The 22,774-nt window shown below is 40.9% G+C and overlaps 6 protein-coding genes across 6 annotated transcripts in view; 4 read left to right on the top strand and 2 right to left on the bottom strand.

Moving 5' to 3' along the window:
* Nucleotides 5,060–6,583, top strand: LOC104729145 (expansin-like A2). Its single transcript, XM_010448043.2, has 3 exons — nt 5,060–5,508; nt 5,616–5,910; nt 5,991–6,583. The coding sequence occupies exons 1-3, from the start codon at nt 5,382–5,384 to the stop codon at nt 6,367–6,369; spliced, it is 801 nt and encodes a 266-aa protein (XP_010446345.1). The 5' UTR covers nt 5,060–5,381; the 3' UTR covers nt 6,370–6,583.
* On the bottom strand, nt 6,654–9,172 carry LOC104729146 (uncharacterized protein At1g04910-like). The gene is made up of 8 exons (XM_010448044.1): nt 8,766–9,172; nt 8,572–8,662; nt 8,352–8,428; nt 8,179–8,267; nt 7,901–8,090; nt 7,533–7,817; nt 7,104–7,435; nt 6,654–7,033 (listed from the first exon to the last, which is right to left on the bottom strand). Exons 1-8 carry the CDS (start codon nt 9,009–9,011, stop codon nt 6,700–6,702), a joined length of 1,644 nt encoding a protein of 547 aa, XP_010446346.1. The 5' UTR covers nt 9,012–9,172; the 3' UTR covers nt 6,654–6,699.
* LOC104729144 (protein DETOXIFICATION 45, chloroplastic) lies at nt 9,799–13,376 on the top strand. Its single transcript, XM_010448039.2, has 15 exons — nt 9,799–9,913; nt 10,072–10,369; nt 10,470–10,591; nt 10,681–10,824; nt 10,896–11,053; nt 11,153–11,288; nt 11,391–11,487; nt 11,592–11,692; nt 11,784–11,947; nt 12,074–12,145; nt 12,416–12,532; nt 12,618–12,713; nt 12,794–12,915; nt 13,041–13,098; nt 13,192–13,376. Exons 2-15 carry the CDS (start codon nt 10,083–10,085, stop codon nt 13,201–13,203), a joined length of 1,686 nt encoding a protein of 561 aa, XP_010446341.1. The 5' UTR covers nt 9,799–9,913; nt 10,072–10,082; the 3' UTR covers nt 13,204–13,376.
* LOC104729142 lies at nt 13,467–15,183 on the top strand. Its single transcript, XM_010448037.2, has 6 exons — nt 13,467–13,874; nt 13,967–14,047; nt 14,148–14,276; nt 14,399–14,461; nt 14,580–14,704; nt 14,794–15,183. Exons 1-6 carry the CDS (start codon nt 13,782–13,784, stop codon nt 14,975–14,977), a joined length of 675 nt encoding a protein of 224 aa, XP_010446339.1. The 5' UTR covers nt 13,467–13,781; the 3' UTR covers nt 14,978–15,183.
* On the bottom strand, nt 15,124–17,971 carry LOC104729143 (protein LAZ1). Its single transcript, XM_010448038.2, has 8 exons — nt 17,459–17,971; nt 17,306–17,362; nt 17,071–17,179; nt 16,783–16,967; nt 16,600–16,688; nt 16,184–16,445; nt 15,772–16,023; nt 15,124–15,685 (listed from the first exon to the last, which is right to left on the bottom strand). Exons 1-8 carry the CDS (start codon nt 17,636–17,638, stop codon nt 15,332–15,334), a joined length of 1,488 nt encoding a protein of 495 aa, XP_010446340.1. The 5' UTR covers nt 17,639–17,971; the 3' UTR covers nt 15,124–15,331.
* The window catches only part of LOC104733066 (Niemann-Pick C1 protein-like), a gene marked incomplete in the record, with an annotated part of 13,026 nt that continues 8,365 nt past the window's right edge, over nt 18,114–22,774 (top strand). Inside the window, 19 exon segments of the mRNA XM_010452679.1 lie at nt 18,114–18,263; nt 18,565–18,653; nt 18,783–18,876; nt 18,992–19,099; nt 19,234–19,350; nt 19,472–19,622; nt 19,712–19,959; nt 20,041–20,208; nt 20,316–20,362; nt 20,480–20,597; nt 20,713–20,796; nt 20,889–20,984; nt 21,105–21,206; nt 21,384–21,452; nt 21,607–21,702; nt 21,774–21,875; nt 21,978–22,091; nt 22,211–22,294; nt 22,627–22,755. Of these exon segments, the coding sequence (XP_010450981.1) occupies nt 18,225–18,263; nt 18,565–18,653; nt 18,783–18,876; nt 18,992–19,099; nt 19,234–19,350; nt 19,472–19,622; nt 19,712–19,959; nt 20,041–20,208; nt 20,316–20,362; nt 20,480–20,597; nt 20,713–20,796; nt 20,889–20,984; nt 21,105–21,206; nt 21,384–21,452; nt 21,607–21,702; nt 21,774–21,875; nt 21,978–22,091; nt 22,211–22,294; nt 22,627–22,755 (2,055 nt within the window).

Below are 22,774 nucleotides of genomic sequence, written 5' to 3'. Positions count from 1 at the left end.
TGATAAGGTTCATCAAGCTTACTATCGCAAGAAGTCATCAGCCACGTCAGCAAAGGACGAGTCAAATGAAGAGAAGGAGTTGACTGGTCAACTCAAGTCAAATTAGTTGACTGACTTGGGTTGTTGCGGAAGGGTTACGGTTATTCTTTGTAGGCTATAAGAGCCGTTGAATCTAGTGAGGACTCTTTATGCTTATTCTGGGTTTTAATTCTCTTGCGATGTGCTCGAGAGCGAGTGATGTGCTCGTTGATCAATGTTGATCATTTCTATTCAGATTAAGCTATTCTCTCTTGATTTGTGATTCTTAAGCTCTGTATTACATTCTCAGCAATTCTAATTGAATATAGAAGTATCATTCAGTGATTCCGTTAGATCCTTTCAGAATCTATCATTGGTGCGGCGATACTGGGTTGTTGAAATCGCGATGACGGAGTTGAAGGAATCGGAGCTGGTTGAGCCGGCAAACTTCTCAGACAGTCGGAAAACCTTATGCAGTTTTTACGCGGTGGTTACTACCGATTGGTTCAATCAAAGACGGAGCATGAAGATAAGATTCAATCGTTGGATGCGACGCTTCAATCGGTGCTCAGCGCCTTGTCGCGAGTTGAGATTCAGCTTGGGAAACGACCGGAGCAACTAGAATCTTCGTCTCCACCACCACGGGTAACAGTTAATTCTGATCCTCATTCACGTGGTTATGATGATCGTAATCTGCCATTGGAGAATAGATCGAGCTTACTACGTAAGATAGATATGCCAGTGTTTGATGGATCTCAGGTTTACGAATGGTTGTCCAAGGTAGAACGATTCTTTCGTGTAGGCCGTTATTCGGATTTTGATAAAATTGATATGGTGGCGCTAAGCCTTGAAGGAGATGTGTTGAAATGGTTCAATTGGGAGATGAACCGAAGAGAGTTTCGTTCTTGGACTGAGTTCAAGCAGCGATTATTTCTTCGTTTTGGAGAATCCATTGAAGCTGATCCTGGGAATCGATTGTTTGCAATTAAACAAACAGGGACTGTGGCTGCGTATGTCACTGAGTTCGAAGACTTATCAGCTCAGGTTCCTGGCTTGGATGATTCACACTTGGAGAAGATATTTTATAATGGATTGAAGCAGGAAATGAAGGAAGTGATTAAAATGAAGGAACCTCAAGGAATTGAGCTTCAAAAATCTGCAGTGTTACGTATGGAATCAAGCTCCTTCTGTCAGTTGATAAGTGAGAAAGAGAACAGAGCTCCAATACACACCAAACAGTTTGTTGCTCGTCCTCCAAACACTTATCAAGCCACTAAACCATTGTTGTTGACTGGAGGAACGAATCAGGCAGTACAAACAGTGGCACCTGGGAGACAAATGACTCAACCACGCCAACGTCACACGTCTGAGGAATTAGATGCGATGCGAAGCAAGGGCATTTGTTTTAAATGCAAGGGGAAATATTCTCGTGGTCATATTTGTCCTTTGAAGGAGTTACAAATTTTGACAGTTGTTGATGGGTTAGAATTGGAAGTGATGGTTGAGGAGTTGCAGACTGATGTATTAGAGGAGATAGTCCAGACTCCAGAAGTGAGATGTTTATCTCTTAACTCTTTTCTCGGTCTTCATTCTCCAAGGACAACGAAATTGGTAGGCCTTATTGGCAAGTGTCGGGTGGTGGTGCTTTTGGATTCAGGAGCCTCACATAATTTCATTACTCCTTCGGTGGCTAACAAAATCAAATTAAAAACATGTGCAGCTGGTAATTTGGAAGTGTTATTGGGAAACGGTGCATCTGTACATGGCTCCGGTATTTGCAAAAATGTCAAATTCCAACTTGGCGGTGAAGAGTTTGAGAGTGAGTTTATCTCGTTAGAAGTTGGGGGAGTTGATGTCATTCTTGGGGTACAATGGCTTGAGACACTAGGGAGGTGTGAAGTGGATTGGAAGATACAGGAATGGTCCTTTATGTATAAAGGAAGGAAAGTGACTCTATGGGGTGATCCTTCTCTACATGGTCCCCTGTTATCAAAGAAGACACTTGATGCTCCTGTTCAAAAATGTTTCGCATCTGAGAGTCAGACACAACTGGTTGCAATGCAAACCACGGATGCAGCTTCGGTTGTTGATCCGGTTATCACTAAGGTGTTGGAAAATTTTACAGCTGTGTTTGCACTTCCAGTGGGACTTCCACCAGTACGTGGACAAGAGCATTGTATTAATCTTAAACCGGGAGTACAGTCGATTACAGTGCGTCCATACAGATATCCTCATGCCACAAAAGAAGTGATGGAGAGTATGGTGGGAGAGATGCTTTCGTCGGGAATTATCAGAGTTAGTAACAGCCCGTTTTCGAGCCCTGTTTTGCTTGTTAAAAAAAAAGATTTGTCTTGGCGTTTTTGTGTTGATTACAGGACTCTTAACCGAGCTACAATCCCAGATAAGTTTCCCATTCCAGTAATTGATCAACTTCTCGATGAGCTACATGGTGCTATGATTTTTTCAAAGATTGATCTACGTTCTGGGTATCATCAAATTCGAATGAAGGAGGAGGATGTTATGAAGACAGCTTTTCGCACCTTAGAGGGCCATTATGAATTTTTAGTAATGCCTTTTGGTCTTACTAACGCTCCTGCTACTTTTCAAGCCCTTATGAACAAGGTATTCAAACCTTATTTGAGGAAGTTTGTTGTGGTGTTTTTTGATGATATCTTGGTGTATAGTGGAAGTGTGGAAGATCATGCAGTTCACTTGGGCTTAGTGCTACAACTTTTGCATGATAATGTGTTATTTGCTAACCAAAAGAAATGTGTGTTCGGGGCGCTTAAGGTGGAATATTTGGGACATGTTATTTCTAAAGATGGAGTGGCTACTGATACAGTTAAAACAGAAGCAATGATGCATTGGCCTGTTCCTACCAATATCAAACAGCTTCGGGGTTTTTTGGGCCTTACCGGATACTATAGAAAATTTGTTCGTAACTATGGGACTTTAGCAAGACCACTAACGGATCTCTTGAAGAAGGATATTTTTCAGTGGAGTGGTTTGGCTCAGGAGGCGTTTGACAACTTGAAGCTTGCAATGTCATCAGTACCAGTTCTGGGATTACCGGATTTTACCAAGACTTTTATTCTGGAAACTGATGCCTCTGGTACTGGTGTTGGTGCCGTACTTATTCAGAACAAGAGACCATTGGCTTATTTTAGTCATGGTTTAACATCGAGGGAGCAACTTAAACCGGCGTATGAAAGAGAGTTGATGGCTATTGTGATGGCAGTGCTTAAATGGAAGCATTATTTGTTGGGAAGGAAGTTTGAAGTACACACGGATCAGAGGAGTCTCAAGTTTTTGTTGGAGCAGAAAGAGGTCAATATGGAGTATCAATGCTGGTTGACTAAACTTTTAGGGTTTGATATGGACATAGTTTATAAACCAGGAGTGGAAAATAAAGCTGCGGATGGCCTATCAAGAATTCCTCACACCATGTCAGCTTCGTTGTTGGCTCTCTCTGTTCCCTCTGCAATACAATTACAAGACTTGTTTAAGGAAATCGAATCAGATGCATCGATACAGTCAATGATCCGTCAGTTTTCAGCACCAGGCTCTCATCTTAAATATCATGTGGTGGAAGGGAGGTTATGGTATAAACAGAGGTTAGTAATCCCTAGAACTTCGAAGTTTGTATCACTGATTCTTCATGAGTTTCATGACAGTAAAATGGGTGGTCACGTTGGCATTTTGAAGACACTGAAAAGGGTTCAATCTGTGTTTCATTGGGAGGGTATGTACAAGGATATTAAACGGTATGTTTCGGAGTGCTCTATCTGTCAAACGCATAAATATTCAATATTAGCACCTGCGGGGTTATTACAACCGTTACCTATTCCAAACGCTATCTGGGAAGATGTGTCTCTTGACTTCATAGCTGCGGAGGTGGCACAAAAGTTTGTTGACACTGTGGTTAAGCTGCATGGTTATCCAAAATCTATTGTGTCTGATCGTGATAAGGTGTTCGTTGGTGGTGTGTGGAAGGAATTGTTTCGTCTATCTGGTACTCAGCTCAAGTTCAGCACAACATATCATCCGCAGACTGACGGACAAACGGAGGTGCTGAACAGATGTCTTGAGACTTATTTGCGTTGTTTTGCGTCTGGTCATCCGCGAACTTGGGCTAAGTTTTTGTCGTGGGCAGAGTATTCATATAACACGGCGTATCATACGGCGATTAAATCTTCACCATTTAAGGTAGTCTATGGGAGAGGTCCTCCAGCCTTAGTGTCTTATGAGAATGGTTCCACCACGAATTGGGAGCTAGAGGTGCAGTTGAAGGAGCGTGACATTATGTTGTCCCATATACGCGGGAATTTACAGAGGGCTCAAGATTTGATGAAGAAACATGCAGATAAGCACAGGCGTGATGTGGAGTTTGCTGTAGGTGATTGGGTGTATTTGAAGCTGCAACCGTATCGTCAAATGTCTGTAGTTAAACGTCCCTGTCCCAAGCTTGCAGCGAAGTTCTTTGGTCCATTTTTGGTATTGGAGCGAGTTGGTCCTGTGGCTTATCGACTACAACTTCCAGCATCAGCGAAGATAAACAATGTGTTCCATGTCTCTCAGTTGAAGGCCGTAGTTGGTGATCCGCAACAGGTTCAATATACAGATCCGCCGGAGGTTATCGAAGATGAGTTTCTGTTCCCTGAAAAGGTTTTGGAGGTTCGATATAATGCCACGGGTGGACGAGAATTTTTGGTTCATTGGTTTGATAGGCCGGACGCTGAGGACTCCTGGATGTTGTCGAAGGATTTTGTGCAGCTGTTTCCACAATTCACGCTTGAGGACAAGCTGTTTCTCCGGGGGGAAGTATTGATAAGGTTCATCAAGCTTACTATCGCAAGAAGTCATCAGCCACGTCAGCAAAGGACGAGTCAAATGAAGAGAAGGAGTTGACTGGTCAACTCAAGTCAAATTAGTTGACTGACTTGGGTTGTTGCGGAAGGGTTACGGTTATTCTTTGTAGGCTATAAGAGCCGTTGAATCTAGTGAGGACTCTTTATGCTTATTCTGGGTTTTAATTCTCTTGCGATGTGCTTGAGAGCGAGTGATTGATCAATGTTGATCATTTTTATTCAGATTAAGCTCTTCTCTCTTGATTTGTGATTCTTAAGCTCTGTATTACATTCTCAGCAATTCTAATTGAATATAGAAGCATCATTCAGTGATTCCGTTAGATCCTTTCAGAATCTATCACAAAGAGTATATAAATTCACTCTCTTCTCATCAAATTAATAAGGATATTCCCCAAACTCATCGTATTAACTCTTAAGTAAGGCTCATACATACCATACCACCCTTTTATTGGATTATTTGTTTCTTCAAAATCTCTCAACACAAAAAGGAGAAAAATGGGAGGCTCCATTCTCTTCCTCCTCCTCGCAGTCGTCTTCCTCTTCTCCTCATCTGCAGACGCCTGCGACCGATGTCTTCACCACTCTAAGGCATCTTATTTCTCCTCTGCCTCTGCTCTCTCCTGTAACTTACTTTCCCATCTCTCTTTTAATATTATTATTACTTTCTCTTTTTTTTTTTTTTTTCACATCTTTTATACTAGTTGTTGTATATCTATGGGTTTAATTCAGCCGGAGCTTGTGCCTATGGCTCTATGGCTACGGGTTTCTTCGCCGGTCACATTGCGGCGGCAATGCCTTCCATTTACAAAGACGGCGCCGGTTGCGGAGCTTGCTTCCAGGTCAGATGCAAGAACCCTACCCTTTGTAGCAGCAAAGGAACCACCGTGATGGTCACTGACCTCAACAAGAGAAACCAAACCGATCTTGTCCTCAGCAGCAGGGCCTTCAGGGCAATGGCTAAGCCCGTTGTTGGCGCCGACACAGATCTCCTCAAACAGGGCATTCTCGACATTGAGTACCAGAGGTTCCATTCCTCACCATTCTCATTTCATTTTTACTGTATAAGAACTAATAAGAAGAAGAACTGACAAAATATTGAAACAGAGTTCCTTGCGATTACGGGAACAAGAAGATGAGCGTGAGAGTGGAGGAATCTAGCAAAAAGCCTAACTACTTGGCCATAAAGCTTTTGTACCAAGGAGGCCAAACCGAAGTGGTAGCCATCGACATTGCTCAAGTGGGTTCGTCACATTGGAGTTACATGACCAGAAGCCACGGAGCTGTGTGGGTTACTGACAAAGTTCCCACCGGAGCTCTGCAATTTAAGTTCGTGGTGACGGCAGGCTACGACGGCAAGATGGTCTGGTCGCAGAGGGTTCTTCCTTCCAACTGGGAAGCTGGGAAGACCTATGACGCCGGTGTTCAGATCACCGACATTGCTCAGGAAGGTTGTGATCCATGCGACCATCACATTTGGACCTGACTTACTACTCCATTCCCCTTTTTATGATGTGTAACAGAACAGAACAGAACAGAACAGACTTGTTTATTAACTGAGAGGAAGAACCAACAACAGGAATGCATAATCTCAAGATTCTATTATATAATTTAAGTCTCTTTAAACAAGAAAGCTAAAGAAAGGGATATGTGTATGTACAGAAGGTCTATTAATAACAATATGTACACCATTCTTTCTATCTGTAACCTTGCAACTTTGTGACATTACAATTTTTATACAGATAAAAAGAATTTCTCTATTTGGAAACAATGCTGACACTTGCTGAGAAGAAATTAGTCTGATCAGAAGATCACTTCACCAAATCTCCAAATCGCTTCTACTGGCACTTGCTATGGGGACATTGCCAATGTCTGAGTACTCTGACGAGTCATGTTCATCTTCATTTAGGTCATGTTTTGCTTTTTCTTTTACTCTTCTTGCTTCAGAGGTTCGACAAATGCAGGAGGATGGGTTCTCGTGGAACTCGCCCGCTCCTGGTTTCATTTCATCTGGTTCCCCCATGAAACCCTTCTGGTATTTTCGGACCTTGGATGAGAAATCATCCCATGTCATGTTGTTTCTGTTTGTGAAGACTTCGTACAGTTTCTTCGCGTTTGGACGAATGGTCACTTTGTGTCCCAAGTATCTCCTGCAGACATACACATGTGCATTAGAGAAGAGACCAGTGAAGAAGTGATGTTAAGCGACACAGTATATACCTTCGTCCAGCTAAGATTCTAGCCATGTTACCATTGTTGTTGGTGACAAATGCATCGCTCTCGTCACAGACGATGAAGTCAAGAGCAGCCATCCGTGATGAGAAGTTGGCAAAGGGAGCCAGTTCTTTCTTGGAGGTCAATGTCTCTTTTGTATGGATATTTGGAAAGAGAGCTCTTAATGGTGCCAGTGTATCCTCCCCTCCGTATACTTTGCCTGATGCAACATACAGGTGAACCTCTTTCCCAAAACCTAAGCCTCTGAGCATCAGACCAATCTCTTCTGGCGTCAGGGGACATCTCCCATGCCGCCGTTCTTTGTCAGGGTTTGCCGTCTGCACATTGCAACAAGTCCAAGGGAGTTAAGAGTCTTAATTAGAAGAGGTGATGATATATAATATGGTATTTCAAACTAAGCATAGATATTCTCACATGTAACGTTTTCCACCTTCGTCTCATAGCTCCGAGTTCGAGTCTCTCTTTCTGACCTCCGCCATAATAGCATCCGGAGAAGGCCAACATATCAGGTTCGAACCTGAGATGAAGGGCAACGAAATGTTTGGCTTTGTTTCTCATCCGGTTAACCAGCAATTGGCCCATCCTGTTGATAGACACTGTATACCTCACCGCATGGTAGTTCACTCTGCACCTCAGCTTCTGGAGCTCTGTATCGAGAGCGTTGGACAACCTGTAATCGAATTTGGAGAGTTGTACAACCTGCAACACGAGATTGCATTGTAGCAGATGAGAATACACTTGTATGTATATCATGAACTTAGTTTGGAGGATAAGTAACTGACATGTTTCTTATTGAGTATAGGCAGAACGCGCTGCAGGTAGCAAGAGGGTGTGCACTTCCTCGGGACACGGATGGACTGTAGGCTGCTGGATATTCTTGACTGCTCTTCTTTAGGAAGCTCCTTGATGATCTTCACGTCTTTGGAGAGATGCGAAATGAACCAATCAATGTCAAATATCTCCTCAAAGTTGCTGCACGTACCACAAAAGCTGTGTTATATATATAGAACCAACAAACTAAACAACATCAAATGGGGACCAGAGTGAGACAGGGCAGCACCTAGTGTCCTTCCAGTATGATTTCTGGTCAAGTTTAGGGACCACAAGAGTCGCATTTAGAATGTAAGCCGCAACTACAGCATCTATTATCTACAAAAACGCTTCAGAATTAGAAACCGCCTTACTCAATATATAACATTCAGGATATAAATATGTGGTTCACAAGGAACTCACCCCTGTCCGCTGCTGGTTTAACCCTCCGCTTGTAGCGATCAGTAAATACCGATTGGTTTGCGTTCTCTTGTCCGTAACTGCCACCGTTTCGATTAATTACCAAACCAATTAAATGAGCTGATACATAGAGGAGTCCTTCTAAATTTTTCATGTAATTAATATTCTGAAGGTTTTCTTTTGTCACGTACGCAAATATTTAAGGGTACACGTACGTACGTACCTTGAAAGGAGTCAGTGGCATTGCTGCAGGCAGAGTAGAAGTTGGACAATCTCGAGCTCCATAACTTGCGATCCGACCTTCCGCCATTTTCCTGAGACACACACACAGTTGCTAGGTACGTGATCATGAAAATGTGGAGAGACTTTTAACGTACGTAAATGGTAAAATGGATGATATCATATAAATTTACGTACGGGAACACGAAATGGAGCGTTTGGATGTGGATTGGGTTCGAGATGTATCAAGGGGGGAGGAGAAAGGATGGAGAATGAGAAGAGGAAGAGGAGGAGACAGCCGGAGACGGCAGAGACCAGCGGAAAGAGACGGTGACGGCGGCGAAAGAGAAGCAGTAACTGGTGGCGAATGCCGGCGATGACAAGCTTTGTCTTGTCCGGTTCAGCGCCATAATCTCTTTTCTTCAACTTCAAAGATGACGACATATTTGTAATAACGGAAGAAGAGGCCAAGGAGGATAGGGGGGCTACAAAGAATAGGAAGAAAACAAGAGAAAAGGGAAGGAGAGAGTGCAAAAGGAGGAGGAAGAGGAAGAAGAAGACGTCATATCTCGATGATGCCTCATTATTGCCTTGCCTTGAGGAGAAGTTGGTTGCCGAGAAACTATGCACAAATACTCCAAACTAATCTCAAACTATAAAACAAACAAACGCACAATTTTTTAAAAAAGAAAAAAATAAATATGAGTTTGGGTTTTTTCCTTTAACGTCTCAGCAACTACATCACACCGAATCATCTGCTCTTTAATTATATTATTACCTCTTTTTCTAATTCATTCCCAATTATAATTAGCTGTTTAGATTCTTATCTTAAAATTCAAATGTTTGTTGAAATCGTCATAATTTTTTTATTTTTGTTCCGAAAGCAAACTTATCCAGTTATCCTATTATTTTTTTTAAAATGCCAACTCGTTTGATAAGAATGGTTATTTTTTTTCTTTGACAGCGAATTGTTGAATGGATTTTAAAAAAGGTTTTTCGTTCTAACGACAAAATAAGCTAATATTAGAAACCTCTGTCTTATTAGGAAACATATCAAAAATATATACATGATGATGATGATGATGATGATGATGATGAATGACATGAGAAGAAAAAGTCAAGTACAAAACGAGCGAATGAATGGGCCTTAATGGACTTAATTTAAGAGGAAACAAAAGGCCCATCTACGAATCCACTCTTCGTCGTCTCCAAACAAGAAACCGCCCTGCAACGGTTAAACCCCACCCCCTGAGTCTGAATGATGAATTGATTGAACCCTTCTCCTCCTCTGCCATCTCTGCCTCGACGACGATTTCTCTACCGCACCGCTCATCCCTCCCGATTCCGTAAGTTTCAATTTTTGTTCTTTTTCGACTCTTTTCTTCTCGATACCCTATCCAGTTCCAGTATCATCATCATCTTCTTCTCGGCTTTCTCTATCGTTTGGGTTTTGTAGACGAACCGAGTAGTCATAATAGTAACGTTTCTCTAGTCGAATTGGCAGAGTGTGTAGTGATGGAGTCCTCCAGTAGAGTAGTGGCTGGGAAGCAAGTTTCGCTGCCCTTGACGAATAGGTTGGCCAAAGTAAATAGACGACGACTAGGCAATTTTCAACCTATAACTCGCTTCAATCAAGCCTCTGCCCCCCAAAACCAAAACTGCTCCCTTCACAGCAATCCAAACCCTGTCTCTCCTTTTCTTGTTACTCGTCGGAAGAGCCAGATTAACCCTGATTCTTCTTCTCCCTTTCTCAACTTGGAGGCCGAAGAAGATCACTCTTGCGGTTCACTGGACAAACTCCCGTAAGGCTGTTTGAGGTGTTGCGTTCTCCCTTTGTTACTCTTTCGCATGTATGTTTGCTACGCTCTTCTTGTCTTTGTTTATGCTTTTTCCTTTTGCTAGGGAGGACACACGTCCTGTGGATATCAAACGAGAACTCGTCATGCTCTCTCTTCCGGCCATTGCTGGACAAGCTATTGACCCTTTGACTCTTCTCATGGAGACTGCTTACATTGGAAGGCTCGGTATTTTTTCCTTTGCTTTCTCGATACCACGGAAGAGGTATTTTTGTAAAGAGTTCTAATTAAGGGACTCCCTTCTTTGGAATCTGCAGGATCTGTTGAGTTGGGTTCCGCTGGCGTTTCCATGGCCATCTTCAACACCATATCAAAGCTCTTCAACATCCCACTCCTCAGCGTTGCCACCTCTTTTGTCGCTGAAGATATTGCAAAGACTGCCGCAGAAGATTTAGCCTCAGGTAAACCCTTTAGCTTTCTTCTCTTCTCATGTTTTCCCAGCCTTATATCTATTTGAATGGATGTACAACAGATAGTCATGGTGACATACCTTCTCAAGGTTTACCAGAAAGGAAACAGTTATCTTCAGTGTCGACAGCGCTAGTGCTAGCCATTGGAATTGGTATCTTCGAGGCACTCGCTTTGTCTTTCGCATCTGGACCCCTTTTAAGGTTAATGGGTGTACAATCTGTAAGTTCGGTCCAGTTTGAGCTTATCGTCATCAATGTCTTGAGAATTTTTGGAGAAATTATATACTGAGGGATGCATGTTTTTTGTCTTTAATACCAGATGTCAGAAATGTTCATCCCTGCGCGGCAGTTTCTTGTCCTTAGGGCACTTGGTGCTCCTGCGTATGTGGTTTCTTTAGCTCTTCAAGGCATTTTTCGTGGATTCAAGGATACAAAAACTCCAGTCTACTGTATAGGTTTGCATTCTTTTAGATTCTTTTGACATAGTCCAAGAATATTCAATTATTATTGAATCTTCTTTTTTTCCATCGGTTCATTCCCTAATTTCCATAATGCAGGCTTTGGTAATTTTCTGGCTATATTTCTCTTCCCTCTGTTTATATACAAGTTCAAGATGGGTGTAGCCGGGGCAGCAATATCTAGTGTCATCTCCCAGTATGTATCTATACATCTTCTTTTTTTTATATATATTTTTTTTTCAGTTTTCCTCCTTGCTCAACCTTGTAGGTTGGTGCTAAACCTCTTTCCTCTATTCATAGGTACACTGTTGCCATTTCAATGCTTATACTCTTGAATAAAAGAGTTATACTGCTTCCTCCAAAGATTGGGTCACTAAAGTTCGGGGATTACCTAAAATCAGGTATGTGGACAACGGTTCCTCACTTATGGAATTTATGGATGTAAGTACTGTATTGATATATCTAGGTTTTAAACTTTGACTTGAATTACAGGGGGATTTGTTCTTGGAAGGACTCTGTCTGTGCTCATGACCATGACTGTTGCCACATCAATGGCTGCTCGTCAGGGAGTTTTTGCAATGGCAGCACATCAGATATGCATGCAAGTCTGGTTGGCGGTATCTCTGCTTACTGATGCACTAGCTTCATCTGGACAGGTATTGGTTTTTATACCTAGAGGTTTTGGCTATAACTTTCTTCATCTGTTTGGTATCAAATGGGACTAAAAAAACCACTGAGATAATTGCGAGAGATGGTATTAAGCCTCGTGTCTTGTTGATCAGGCCTTGATCGCAAGTTCTGCATCCAAAAGAGACTTTGAAGGTGTGAAAGAGGTTACGGCTTTTGTTCTGAAGGTATGAGCCGACACCCCTTTTTCAGTTGAGATTCACTTACTTCCATTAATATAAGGAACAATGAATTAGATTTACCTTGAGGAAGTTGGCGAGAAAGGATGAATATGTTAGAAATGCCTAGCTAAGATGTAGGGTCAGTTGAAGGGAATATGTTAGCTCTCTTAATCATCATGAAGGTGCTGCACTAAAGAAGTGGAATTTTATCTTGTTGGGGGATGGTGATTGATCTCTGGTTATAGAGAGGGATGTAACGTGTTTAGTGTTGTACAGATAGGAGTGGTGACAGGGATTGCACTGGCTATAGTGTTGGGGATGTCTTTCAGTTCAATAGCTGGTTTGTTTTCCAAAGACCCTGAAGTTCTGCGGATTGTGAGAAAGGGTGTATTGGTAAGTAATGTAATTTAATTACATAATAAAGTAAGTGGGTGGGTGGGGATTGGTAGAGCTTTTACTCACGGTAACATGGATACAGTTTGTAGCGGCAACTCAACCAATCACAGCTCTGGCGTTTATCTTTGATGGACTGCACTATGGGATGTCGGACTTCCCCTACGCAGCTTGCTCGATGGTAAGTAAGAGAGAAGTCCTCCTACTACTCCTAGTAAAGAAAAAGAAAAGATAAAACAATATTGTGTATGTGTGTGTCAGATGGTGGTGGGAGGAATATCATCAGGGTTCATGCTGTATGCACCGGCAGGGTTGGGGCTAAGTGGAGTGTGGGTGGGGCTGAGTATGTTCATGGGATTGAGGATGGTGGCTGGATTCAGCAGGTAAAAAGAAAGAGCTTATATATATAGATATATGTAGTGAGACAAAAGTAGAATAGAAAGTGTAGTTTTGTGGTAGAAATGGAAAACTAAAATAAGTTTGTGTGTTGTGTTTGGCGAATGGCAAGATTAATGTGGAGGAAGGGTCCATGGTGGTTCATGCATACAACAACAACAAGTGACAAGGTGAGACTGAGAGAGCCTCTTCTTCTTTTATTATTGTTATAATTTGCCTGCAATTATTGTTAATTAACTCTGTTTCCTATATGTATATGGCAGCGTCTTGCTTGATAAAGGCTTAAAAAGGGAGGGAGGGAGAGAGAGAGAGACGTGCCAGTTCTTTTTAGCTTTTCAGATATAGTACTAGTATTAGATTTTACTTACAGTATTTTTTTAGCTTTGCGATTTTTGTGTTTATTGATAATCAAATATACTATAAAGTATAATAAATACACTTTGCCTAATGTGGAGTTAGATAGGGGACCGCTGTTCGCGAATGCTAGCTATGTCTTAATCTTAAGTACTGAAAAAAACATTTTAGCTGTACAATTTCACTTATTAGGTTATTATTATATTTAGGAAAGGGTAAAAAGTATAAAAAGTTGGAAAAATACGGATTAGAAAGCAATTAGTGATTTTTTTGTTGTTGTTTGTATCGAAGATAAGATAAGACGAAATAGAAGAGGCCAGTCAAAAACCATAGAAATTAGTGATTTGAGATTTTCTGACTAAAAAGAGGATTAGTGAAGAATAAATAAAGAAGCCAGTATCATCATCATCATCAATATAATCCCATCATCAAATAGGTTTAAGTAGAATTATTTGTTTTGACACTGAGAGGGGTTAGGTGAAAAGAGAGAGAGAGAGAGATGGATTCGGTGTTAGTAGGGAAGAACAGGTATTGGGTCCTCCGCCACGGGAAGAGCATTCCCAACGAGAGAGGCCTCGTCGTCTCTTCCATGGTTTGTTTTGCTTTCTCTCCTCCTCCTCTTTTCTTTCGTTATGTGTCTTTCTTCCTTCTTCTAAGTCTTCATCGCCTTTTTTCAAATTGTAGGAAAATGGTGTGCTCCCCGAGTACCAGTTAGCCCCTGACGGTGTCGCTCAGGCTCGCCTCGCCGGCGAATTGTTCCTCCAGGTTTTCCTTTTTTTCTTTGTTGCTTTGCATCTTTTGTTTTTTTTTTCCTTCTTCCAAAAAAAAAAGAAGAAGCTCAAATCATATGATCAAAACTGTGCAGCAACTCAAGGAAAATAACATAGAACTGGACAAGGTCCGCATTTGCTACTCCCCCTTCTCCAGAACCACTCACACCGCTAGTGTTGTTGCTGAGGTCCTCAATCTCCCCTTTGTTTCTCCTCAATGCAAGGTAATGTATATACCTTCTCTCTGATATACCCCAAACTGGATGCATCCCACATCCTTTACTATATTATTGTTTTTTTTTTTTTTGTTTTTTCTTTCTCAAAGTTGATTTGCGCTTTTAAGCAGATGATTGAAGATCTGCGAGAACGCTATTTTGGACCTACTTTTGAACTCAAGTCACATGACAAGGTGCTTTGTCCTTACTGTTCCTTCTTATATTTACTTCCCTATCCCTTATTATAGAAACGGCCAGTGAGAGACGACAAAAGTGTTCTCAAGTTTCTTTTTCTCTGGTTGCCGCACGCAGTACCCAGAGATATGGGCTCTTGATGAGAAAGATCCATTCATGGGACCAGAAGGAGGTGAGAGTGCTGCTGATGTTGTTTCCAGACTTGCCTCTGCCATTGCTTCCATGGAATCTGATTTCCAAAGGTATAACAAAACAATGCCCTCCTTCCACTTTTCTTACTTCATCCTATACTAAAAGCTCTAAGTGCTTCTTCTTTCTACGTATCCCGTAGTTGTGCAATTCTGGTCGTCAGTCATGGAGATCCTCTCCAGATGTTGCAGAACGCTTTCCATTCAGCTAAGCAGCAGAAAGGAGATGGCTTGGCTGAGAGGATTCAGATGAGCCGAGTTGCTTCTGTCTTGTCACAGCACCGCAAGTTTGCTCTCCAAACTGGGGAACTCCGTCCTCTCATCTGATTGGCAAAATCTGATTTTGCTATTATTTTTTTTCTTGGAATGTCTCTTTTCTTATCCAGTCTTTATCAATTCCAATCGGCATTCTTGCAATTGCTCAAGTTGGAATAACCTATTTAATTTTATATGACCCTCTGTTAGTTCGAAAGACACAGCGAACATGAACATTTATTTACTCTTTCTGTAATAAATAAAGAAATCATGCTCAATTTATGTTCGTATCTTCAAATCTGTACACAGATATTCATTCTTTAATGGCTTCTAGGTAGCGTGATCATCCTCTTCTCACAAACACCTCCGCTTTGAGGACAAAAATGTGGGACAACCTTGTCCAGTCCAAAGGATATACTTACTTTGTTAATCTTTGGTGATCCATCTGCGGCCCCTTACCTCAAATCCACCATAAGCTTGCTCACTACTGCTCTCTCCCCCGCTCTCTGCGCTCGTGTATCCTGATTTACGCCTGTGCTTTTTGCTTCTTGTAACTCCACTATCGCTATAACTCCCATTTAGAAGCGGATCGTCTATACCGCGAATCACTCTCCGACTGGAGGATGATGACATGCAACTATCGTCCTTCACTCTTCTCTTCTCCTTGTCATGTTTCTTTATGGTCTGAGAGATCTTGTGCAGTTTCTCATTAAACTTTGTGATGCTCTTCTCCATAGGCTCCACTGCTTGAGTCACTGTGAATCTCACGTCTTTAACAATCTACAAGATATATAGCATCTTTGTGATCAAATAAAAGCTATTCATCAGATAATCATTTTTTTGGATGGAACAATTAGAGGACTCACATATTCACCACCACCAACGAAAACGTCTCTCATGCTTTCTTTGAGGGTCATACCACTTCTGATATCAACGTCAGGATGTGGTAGGCGGACCTTTGTTGGTCTCTCACTGTCCCTAATCTCATCTGGATCAATAGGACAGTCAACAGATGCATAGTCACCAAGAACTGAAACGGATCCTGTAAAGCGGTCTCCCATCAGACCGTAAGGTTTTGCTGGGAATACATACAGGTGAACAACGGAAGCAATACCCATCTGCACTGGACAAACACAAGTGTTCAAAGCTTTAATTTGTTCCAAGAAAGAAAATCCAAGAAGACTCCATAGACTGTTGTAAATAGGAAGCAACGAAGAAGAAAAAGTTTTGTACTCATTAAATCTTTTCCAGCAAGGTTGGTAACAGAAGACAATTTACCTCTATGCAAATGATGAAATCTTGGACACTAGTCTTCAACTGCAAGCTTTGTGCAATAGAACTTTTGAACAAACCGAGGGAAGAGAGAAGAGCAATGGCAACACCTTGCCACCAAGTGAGAAACACAATGGACTTGAATGTTAGAAATTTGGCCAGGGGCTTAATGTGCGCAAGCTCATCTTTCGTAGCACCATAGAACTGAACCAGACAGTATAATGCCCATGACTGACTAAAATTTAGAACCACTGCCAAATAAGGGTACCTACAAAAAACAATATATACATAGGCAAAACAGTAAGATGCCATCTTGATCATAATTCATCACAGATATAATTGATTCTTGTTTCTAAAGGCACAATTATTATACTAGCACAGTGCTAGTAGCACAGTCCTTTTTCAAAGTTGCCTCAACGTACCCACATGACCATTTAAACTCTCCTTCACAATACACACCGAAGGCTTCAAGAATCAGAGCAGTGAGGGCAGTTAGAGACTTAATTATCATCTGCCAAAGGAGAGAAATAGTTTTACTTCCACAACAAAGAAAAGAAAAGAAAAGACATTTTGGAGCAAAGAAGCATTATGAGTGGGAAACATACATATTGAACAATACCAAACTTAACAACTTGATAGAACCAGTGACTGAGCCTCCAGGGTTTAAGGAATAAATTCATAGGAAAAGGATGTTTGACAGTTCCTTTTTCATCATTGTGGTCTAACAGTGGCGTCTTAAAGCTCTTACGTCCTTGTCTTTCCATAAACTCAATAGTCCTTTCTTCTCCACCTGATAAACGGAGTCAATGAATTACGATGACAAGAAATGTCTGAGAAAGACTTGGGACAAGAGAAGGGGAAAAAAAAGAGATAAAAAATGGTCGGTCTAATACCTATGCAGGCAACAAGGTATCTACCAAAACAGTACATGGCAAAGGATTCATAGCAGTCTCGAAGAATCCCACAATCAACACTGATGGATGGTTTGACAAGTGAAGCAAACTGTTAGAAACAAACAGAATTAGGATCAGAATCCCTTGATGAGATAAGCAACGAGTGAACATGAATGAATGTATAATGAATGATACTTTGGATATTATCACATGGATAACAGAATTAATTACTAACCGATTCTATAGAATAGCAAGGGACCATGAGGATGACTCCAATCAAAAACTTTTGCTCCTGAGAGAGAGAGAGAGAAATGGGGATGATTTGATTAGACAAAAAGGAAGGGGAAAACAAAAAAGCCTAAGAAGAAGAAGAGGGGACAAGACAAACCTCAGGGTTCTTGTAAGTAGAAAGGTGATCGAAGACTAAAAAAAGGGAAAGGGAGAGAGTGAGAAGCAAAAAGGCACCGGCCATAAAGCTTGCCCACGCAGGAGCCGAGTAAGATGAAAGGACGAGCCCGACCAGATGTTCATCGTAATACTCTTTTAATAATACTTTCATCTCCTCCATTCTATTTTGATGAAATCACCAATACAACAAGCTAACTAACTCCTCCCTCTCATCCATCCATCCATCCATCCACACAGTAAACAATTATCGAAGAATTCAGCAGCTGACCAATTCTTCTTTCTAATCAAAAAGCATGAATTTCTATGGGTAAAAAAAACCCTAGCAACGAACGAGAGTGAGATTAAACTGGATCCGCGCGCGCGCGATTTTGAAGGATGATGATCGGAGGCAGACCGAGAAAAAGAAGGAGCCACGGAGGAGAGCCAAAGGAGATGCAAAAGCAAAAAGATCCTTCTTTCCTTTCCTTTTTTTTTTTTTTTTTCATCTAATAATATCTTACTTTACTTTTGTTCTTCTTCAACTTCTAAAATAAAATTAAAACAAAAAAACGGCATACATTGCGTTCTCCACGCCTTAAAACGGCAACTGACACATCGCCGTAAATGATGGATGGATATTTGTTGGGATTTGGTCTACAACAACCCCTCCTCTCTCTCTCTCTGTCTCTGCAACTACTACGCCAAAAAGAATTAAACCCCCCTCCCCAACACAACTGCTCGTGCTCTCTCAATTTCATAGACAAACCATGGCGGCGATCCCTCTCAAGCTTCTCCTCCTTTTCCAGGCAAACCACTTATAATTTTCTTCTGTCTTGTCTCTCTACTTTAGTTTAGTTTAGACTTTAGAGTTAGTCTCTTGGGAAATAAATTTTCCTCTTTTCATCTGCTTTCTATTCTAGGGTTTTGTATCTATGTCATGATGTATGCCAAGAGTAAACCGCGCCAACTGCATCTACTTTGTTTCTTATTTTGTTAGTTAGGCTGCTTGATTGATTACACACACCTGCACTTGTTCACTCTTTTTAATTTTCTTATTGTTTACTTGTGTCGGTGCATGCTGATATGCGAATGATTGTCATCTTGCAGCTGCTTACTTTCTCTCTTCTACTCAGCGCAGACCTCATCAGCAGCTCCTCCTCCTCTCTCCTCAGCACCCATTCTGTTGTTGAACCTAGGTAATTTTTATTAGAGAGATTAATACACGTGTCCCTTAATCTCCATCTCTTATTGTCTACTAATAATAATTTGGTCGTATTCGTGCGCTGCTTCTCTCTCTCTCTCCTCTCTGTCTGTAATAATTACAGACATTCACAAGAGTATTGCGCTATGTATGACATCTGTGGAAAACGCAGCGATGGAAAACTCCTTAACTGTCCTTTTGCTTCCCCATCCGTTAAGGTGTTTCTTCGTCTTCTTCTTCTTCTTCTTCTTCACATTACGTCGTTTTCCTTCAACTTGTTTCTTTCCCTTGTGCATCTTTGACTGAACTTGAACCATTCGTTTATTTCTGCAGCCCGATGAACTCTTTTCTGCCAAAATCCAAAGCCTTTGCCCGACCATTAGTGGCAATGTCTGTTGTACAGAGTCTCAATTTGACACTTTGAGGTCTCAAGTTCAACAGGTTTTACTTTTCTTTGCCTAATCTACTTTTCTTTTTCTCTTATTTTTTTTGCTCTACTCATCTCTTCATATCCTTCTAGTAAACTAGGTGATTTACTAATTTTTTCTGTTGTTGATGCCATCTATCTATTTTAGGCTGTTCCTTTTCTTGTGGGTTGTCCTGCATGCTTAAGGAACTTCTTAAACTTGTTCTGCGAGCTCTCCTGCTCTCCAAATCAGTCTCTTTTTATCAACGTCACTTCTATTGCTGAGGTTAGCTTCCATTTCTTCATGTCACTAGTTCAACTTAACTTTTGACGGTTAGTTAAGTTGAGACCCGTTAATATGGTTAACAACACCCTAGCATTCTTCCTACTTTTGGGATTTATTCTAGGTGAGTGGGAATTCGACAGTGGATGGTATAGACTATCACATAACTGATACGTTTGGACAAGGTCTTTACGAGTCCTGTAAAGAGGTGAAATTTGGAACTATGAACACACGTGCCATTAACTTTGTTGGTGGTGGTGCCCAAAACTTCAGAGGTGCTCTGCAGTCTGTTTCAAGGCCTTGTATACGATTTTCATCCTTGTTTCAAAAGTTCTAGATTTCATCTTTACTTCTGCTTTTTCAGAGTGGTTTACGTTTCTTGGTCAGAAAGCACCACCTGGCGTCCCTGGTTCACCCTATGCAATGAACTTCAAATCGACTACTCCTGAGTCATCTGTGATGGTGCCGATGAACTTATCTGTTTATTCATGTGGTGACACATCCCTTGGATGCTCTTGTGGTGATTGCCCTTCCTCACCAGCGTGCTCAAGTCCCGAACCCCTTCCGCCCCATGAGGATAACTCTTGCTCAATCAGAATCGGTCCTCTTAAGGTGTGGGTTATACACTTTTCCTTTAGACCATTATTAGGTTGGTATGATCTTGGATTTGATACTGCTGATTTTACATTTCAGGTTAGATGCATTGAGTTATCAATGGCACTTTTATATATTGTGCTGGTGTCTTGCTTCTTCGGATGGGGTGTGTTAAATCGAAGAAGAGATGTAACCAAGCCTGGTGATAGCGCCGAAGAAGATGGAATTACTAGTGAACCCAAGGCACAACGCACACTTGGTGTCAAGGTATATCAATGTATTGGCTAGAAATTGGGGTTCTTCTGTGTTTGTATATGTAGCATATAATACTACATTTATATAGTCACATATATGCTGAACTATCCTTCTCTTAGGTGCAACGACATGCTCCTGTTCAGAGATACTTGGAAAAATTTTACAGGTAAATCTCCAGGATTTTTTTTCTTCGTCTATATTTTACCCACAAGGTATCTCATACAATTAGAAAAACCAGAACTGTTAAGATGATATTGTAATTGTTTCCAATTGTTTGCCTCAGAACATATGGGTCATGGATTGCTAGAAATCCTTCTCTTGTTCTTTTCATTTCGGTGGCTATTGTTCTTGCTCTCAGTTCAGGTCTCTTTAAGTTTAAGGTGGAAACACGACCAGAAAAGGTATGTATTAGCTCTGCTAGGATCATGGTTACACGAAATTTTTTATGACATGGATTCAAAAGCGAAGCCACTACGTACTGGTCTGATTGTTCATGTGGATTTCTACATTTTGTAGTTGTGGGTAGGTCCTGGAAGCAAAGCAGCAGAAGAGAAAAAGTTTTTTGATAGCCACCTTTCACCATTCTACAGAATCGAGCAGGTAGTTCTATATTTTGCTTCATCTGTCTATATACTAGTTTTTTATTTACAATATATAACCTTTGTTCACGATTTCCTTTTGTGTCATGAAAGCTTATCTTGGCCACTGTTCCTGATCCCAAAAGTGGCAGGGCGCCTAGTATCGTGACAGATGAAAATATTCTTTTGCTTTTTGACATACAAGAGAAGGTATTTGTAAAAATGCTTTTAACCAAAATGCTAGTCCAAGTGGAGTTTTACATCATTTTCTTTCAGTATCATTCTTTTTTTCTTCTGTTTCTGTTATTACTTGTCCTCCAAATATCACAGGTCGATCAAATTCGTGGAAATTATACCGGCTCGAATGTCGTTCTGACTGACATATGCTTGAAGCCTTTGGGAGGTGATTGCGCCACTCAGAGTATTCTGCAGGTTGATAATTTCTAAGCTCGTGAACTTCTCAATGGTTTTAATATTTTGTGAAACTCCTCATGGTTTATATATACACAGAGTACCTCCATGTGTTTTCTCAACTTCTTAAACATAAAAACTCATCTTGCACATGGAATCTCTTCTCTACTGACGTCGCTTTTTAAATTACATTTTCAGTATTTCAAGATGGACTCCGGAACTTTTGATGATTATGGAGGAATTGAGCATGCTAAGTACTGTTTCCAGGTTTAATTTTTGTTCAGTATCTTACACATAGCCAATATTTTTGTCGAAGATGGGGAATTTGAGTCATTCACTATGTAATTACATTGTTGAATGTCTGCCCTCTTGATTAGTGATTTTATACTGTTTTCTGATACCCTCGCTCTTCAACCTTCAGCATTACACTTCATCAGAGATGTGTTTGAGCGCTTTTAAGGCGCCTGTTGATCCTAGTGCAGTGTTGGGAGGATTCTCGGGGAATAACTATTCGGAGGTAATGGTTCGGAACTTAGTTGTTCAGTACCTTTTGGTTATTAATCTGACCTAAACGAACTGTATTTTCAGGCTACTGCGTTTGTTGTAACATATCCAGTTAACAATGCCATTGGTGATTCAAGCAATGAAAGGGCAGTAGCATGGGAAAAATCGTTCATTCAATTAGCAAAGGTTCTTTTTTTCCAGGGCTTAATTTTTTATTATTTTTGTTTCTCCAGAGAAATTGGTCACTTTCTTTCAAAATTATAAGTGTTTTTTACTTGCACTTTCCAGGAGGAGCTGTTACCTATGGTGCGATCCAAGAATTTGAGTCTTTCATTTTCATCCGAAAGCTCAATAGAGGAAGAGCTGATAAGAGAAAGCACTGCTGATGTTATAACAATAGCTGTACGATAACAAACATCTTTGAGAGCTATCTCTTACCATCTTCCTGCCCAGATTTTCTTTGGTAATGTGTCCTACCAAGATTTACATGCCAGTGATCTGTTTTTGTATTCCATCATCAGGCAAGCTATTTGGTTATGTTTGTTTACATTTCCGTTACACTTGGAGATGCGCCGCAGTTCTCTACTTTTTATATTTCATCGAAGGTATGTGTGTCTTGATCTTCCTCTCAAGTTTGTTCCTCTATAGACATTTCAGTTGTATTAGATCACGTTAGATTTTGGAGAAGCAACGTATTGAATATTGGGAATTTTATGATATGCTAGGAATTACTTTCATAATAATGCCTGAATATTTGTTAGGGGGATCTTCACGGAACTATTGATACTCCCTTTATTTTCCTTACCCCCTCTACCATGAGTGTATATGATCTTTGAAACTAAATATTCACAGTCAACTATCTAGGACTGGGGAAATTAAAGTATTGTGGATGTACAGTCATTTTACACAGATAACTTACGAATAGCATGACTTCTAGGTTTTGCTCGGTCTTTCGGGGGTTGTGCTTGTCTTGCTTTCTGTACTTGGATCTGTTGGATTTTTCAGTGCCCTTGGAGTTAAATCCACATTGATCATAATGGAAGTCATCCCGTTCCTAGTCCTGGCTGTAAGTTCGTTTTCAGTCT

This window comes from Camelina sativa, chromosome 12 (assembly GCF_000633955.1).
Source record: "Camelina sativa cultivar DH55 chromosome 12, Cs, whole genome shotgun sequence".
Lineage (NCBI taxonomy): Eukaryota > Viridiplantae > Streptophyta > Magnoliopsida > Brassicales > Brassicaceae > Camelina > Camelina sativa.
The sequence above is the reverse complement of the archived record's forward strand: the minus strand, read 5'-3'. Positions and strand labels throughout refer to the sequence as shown.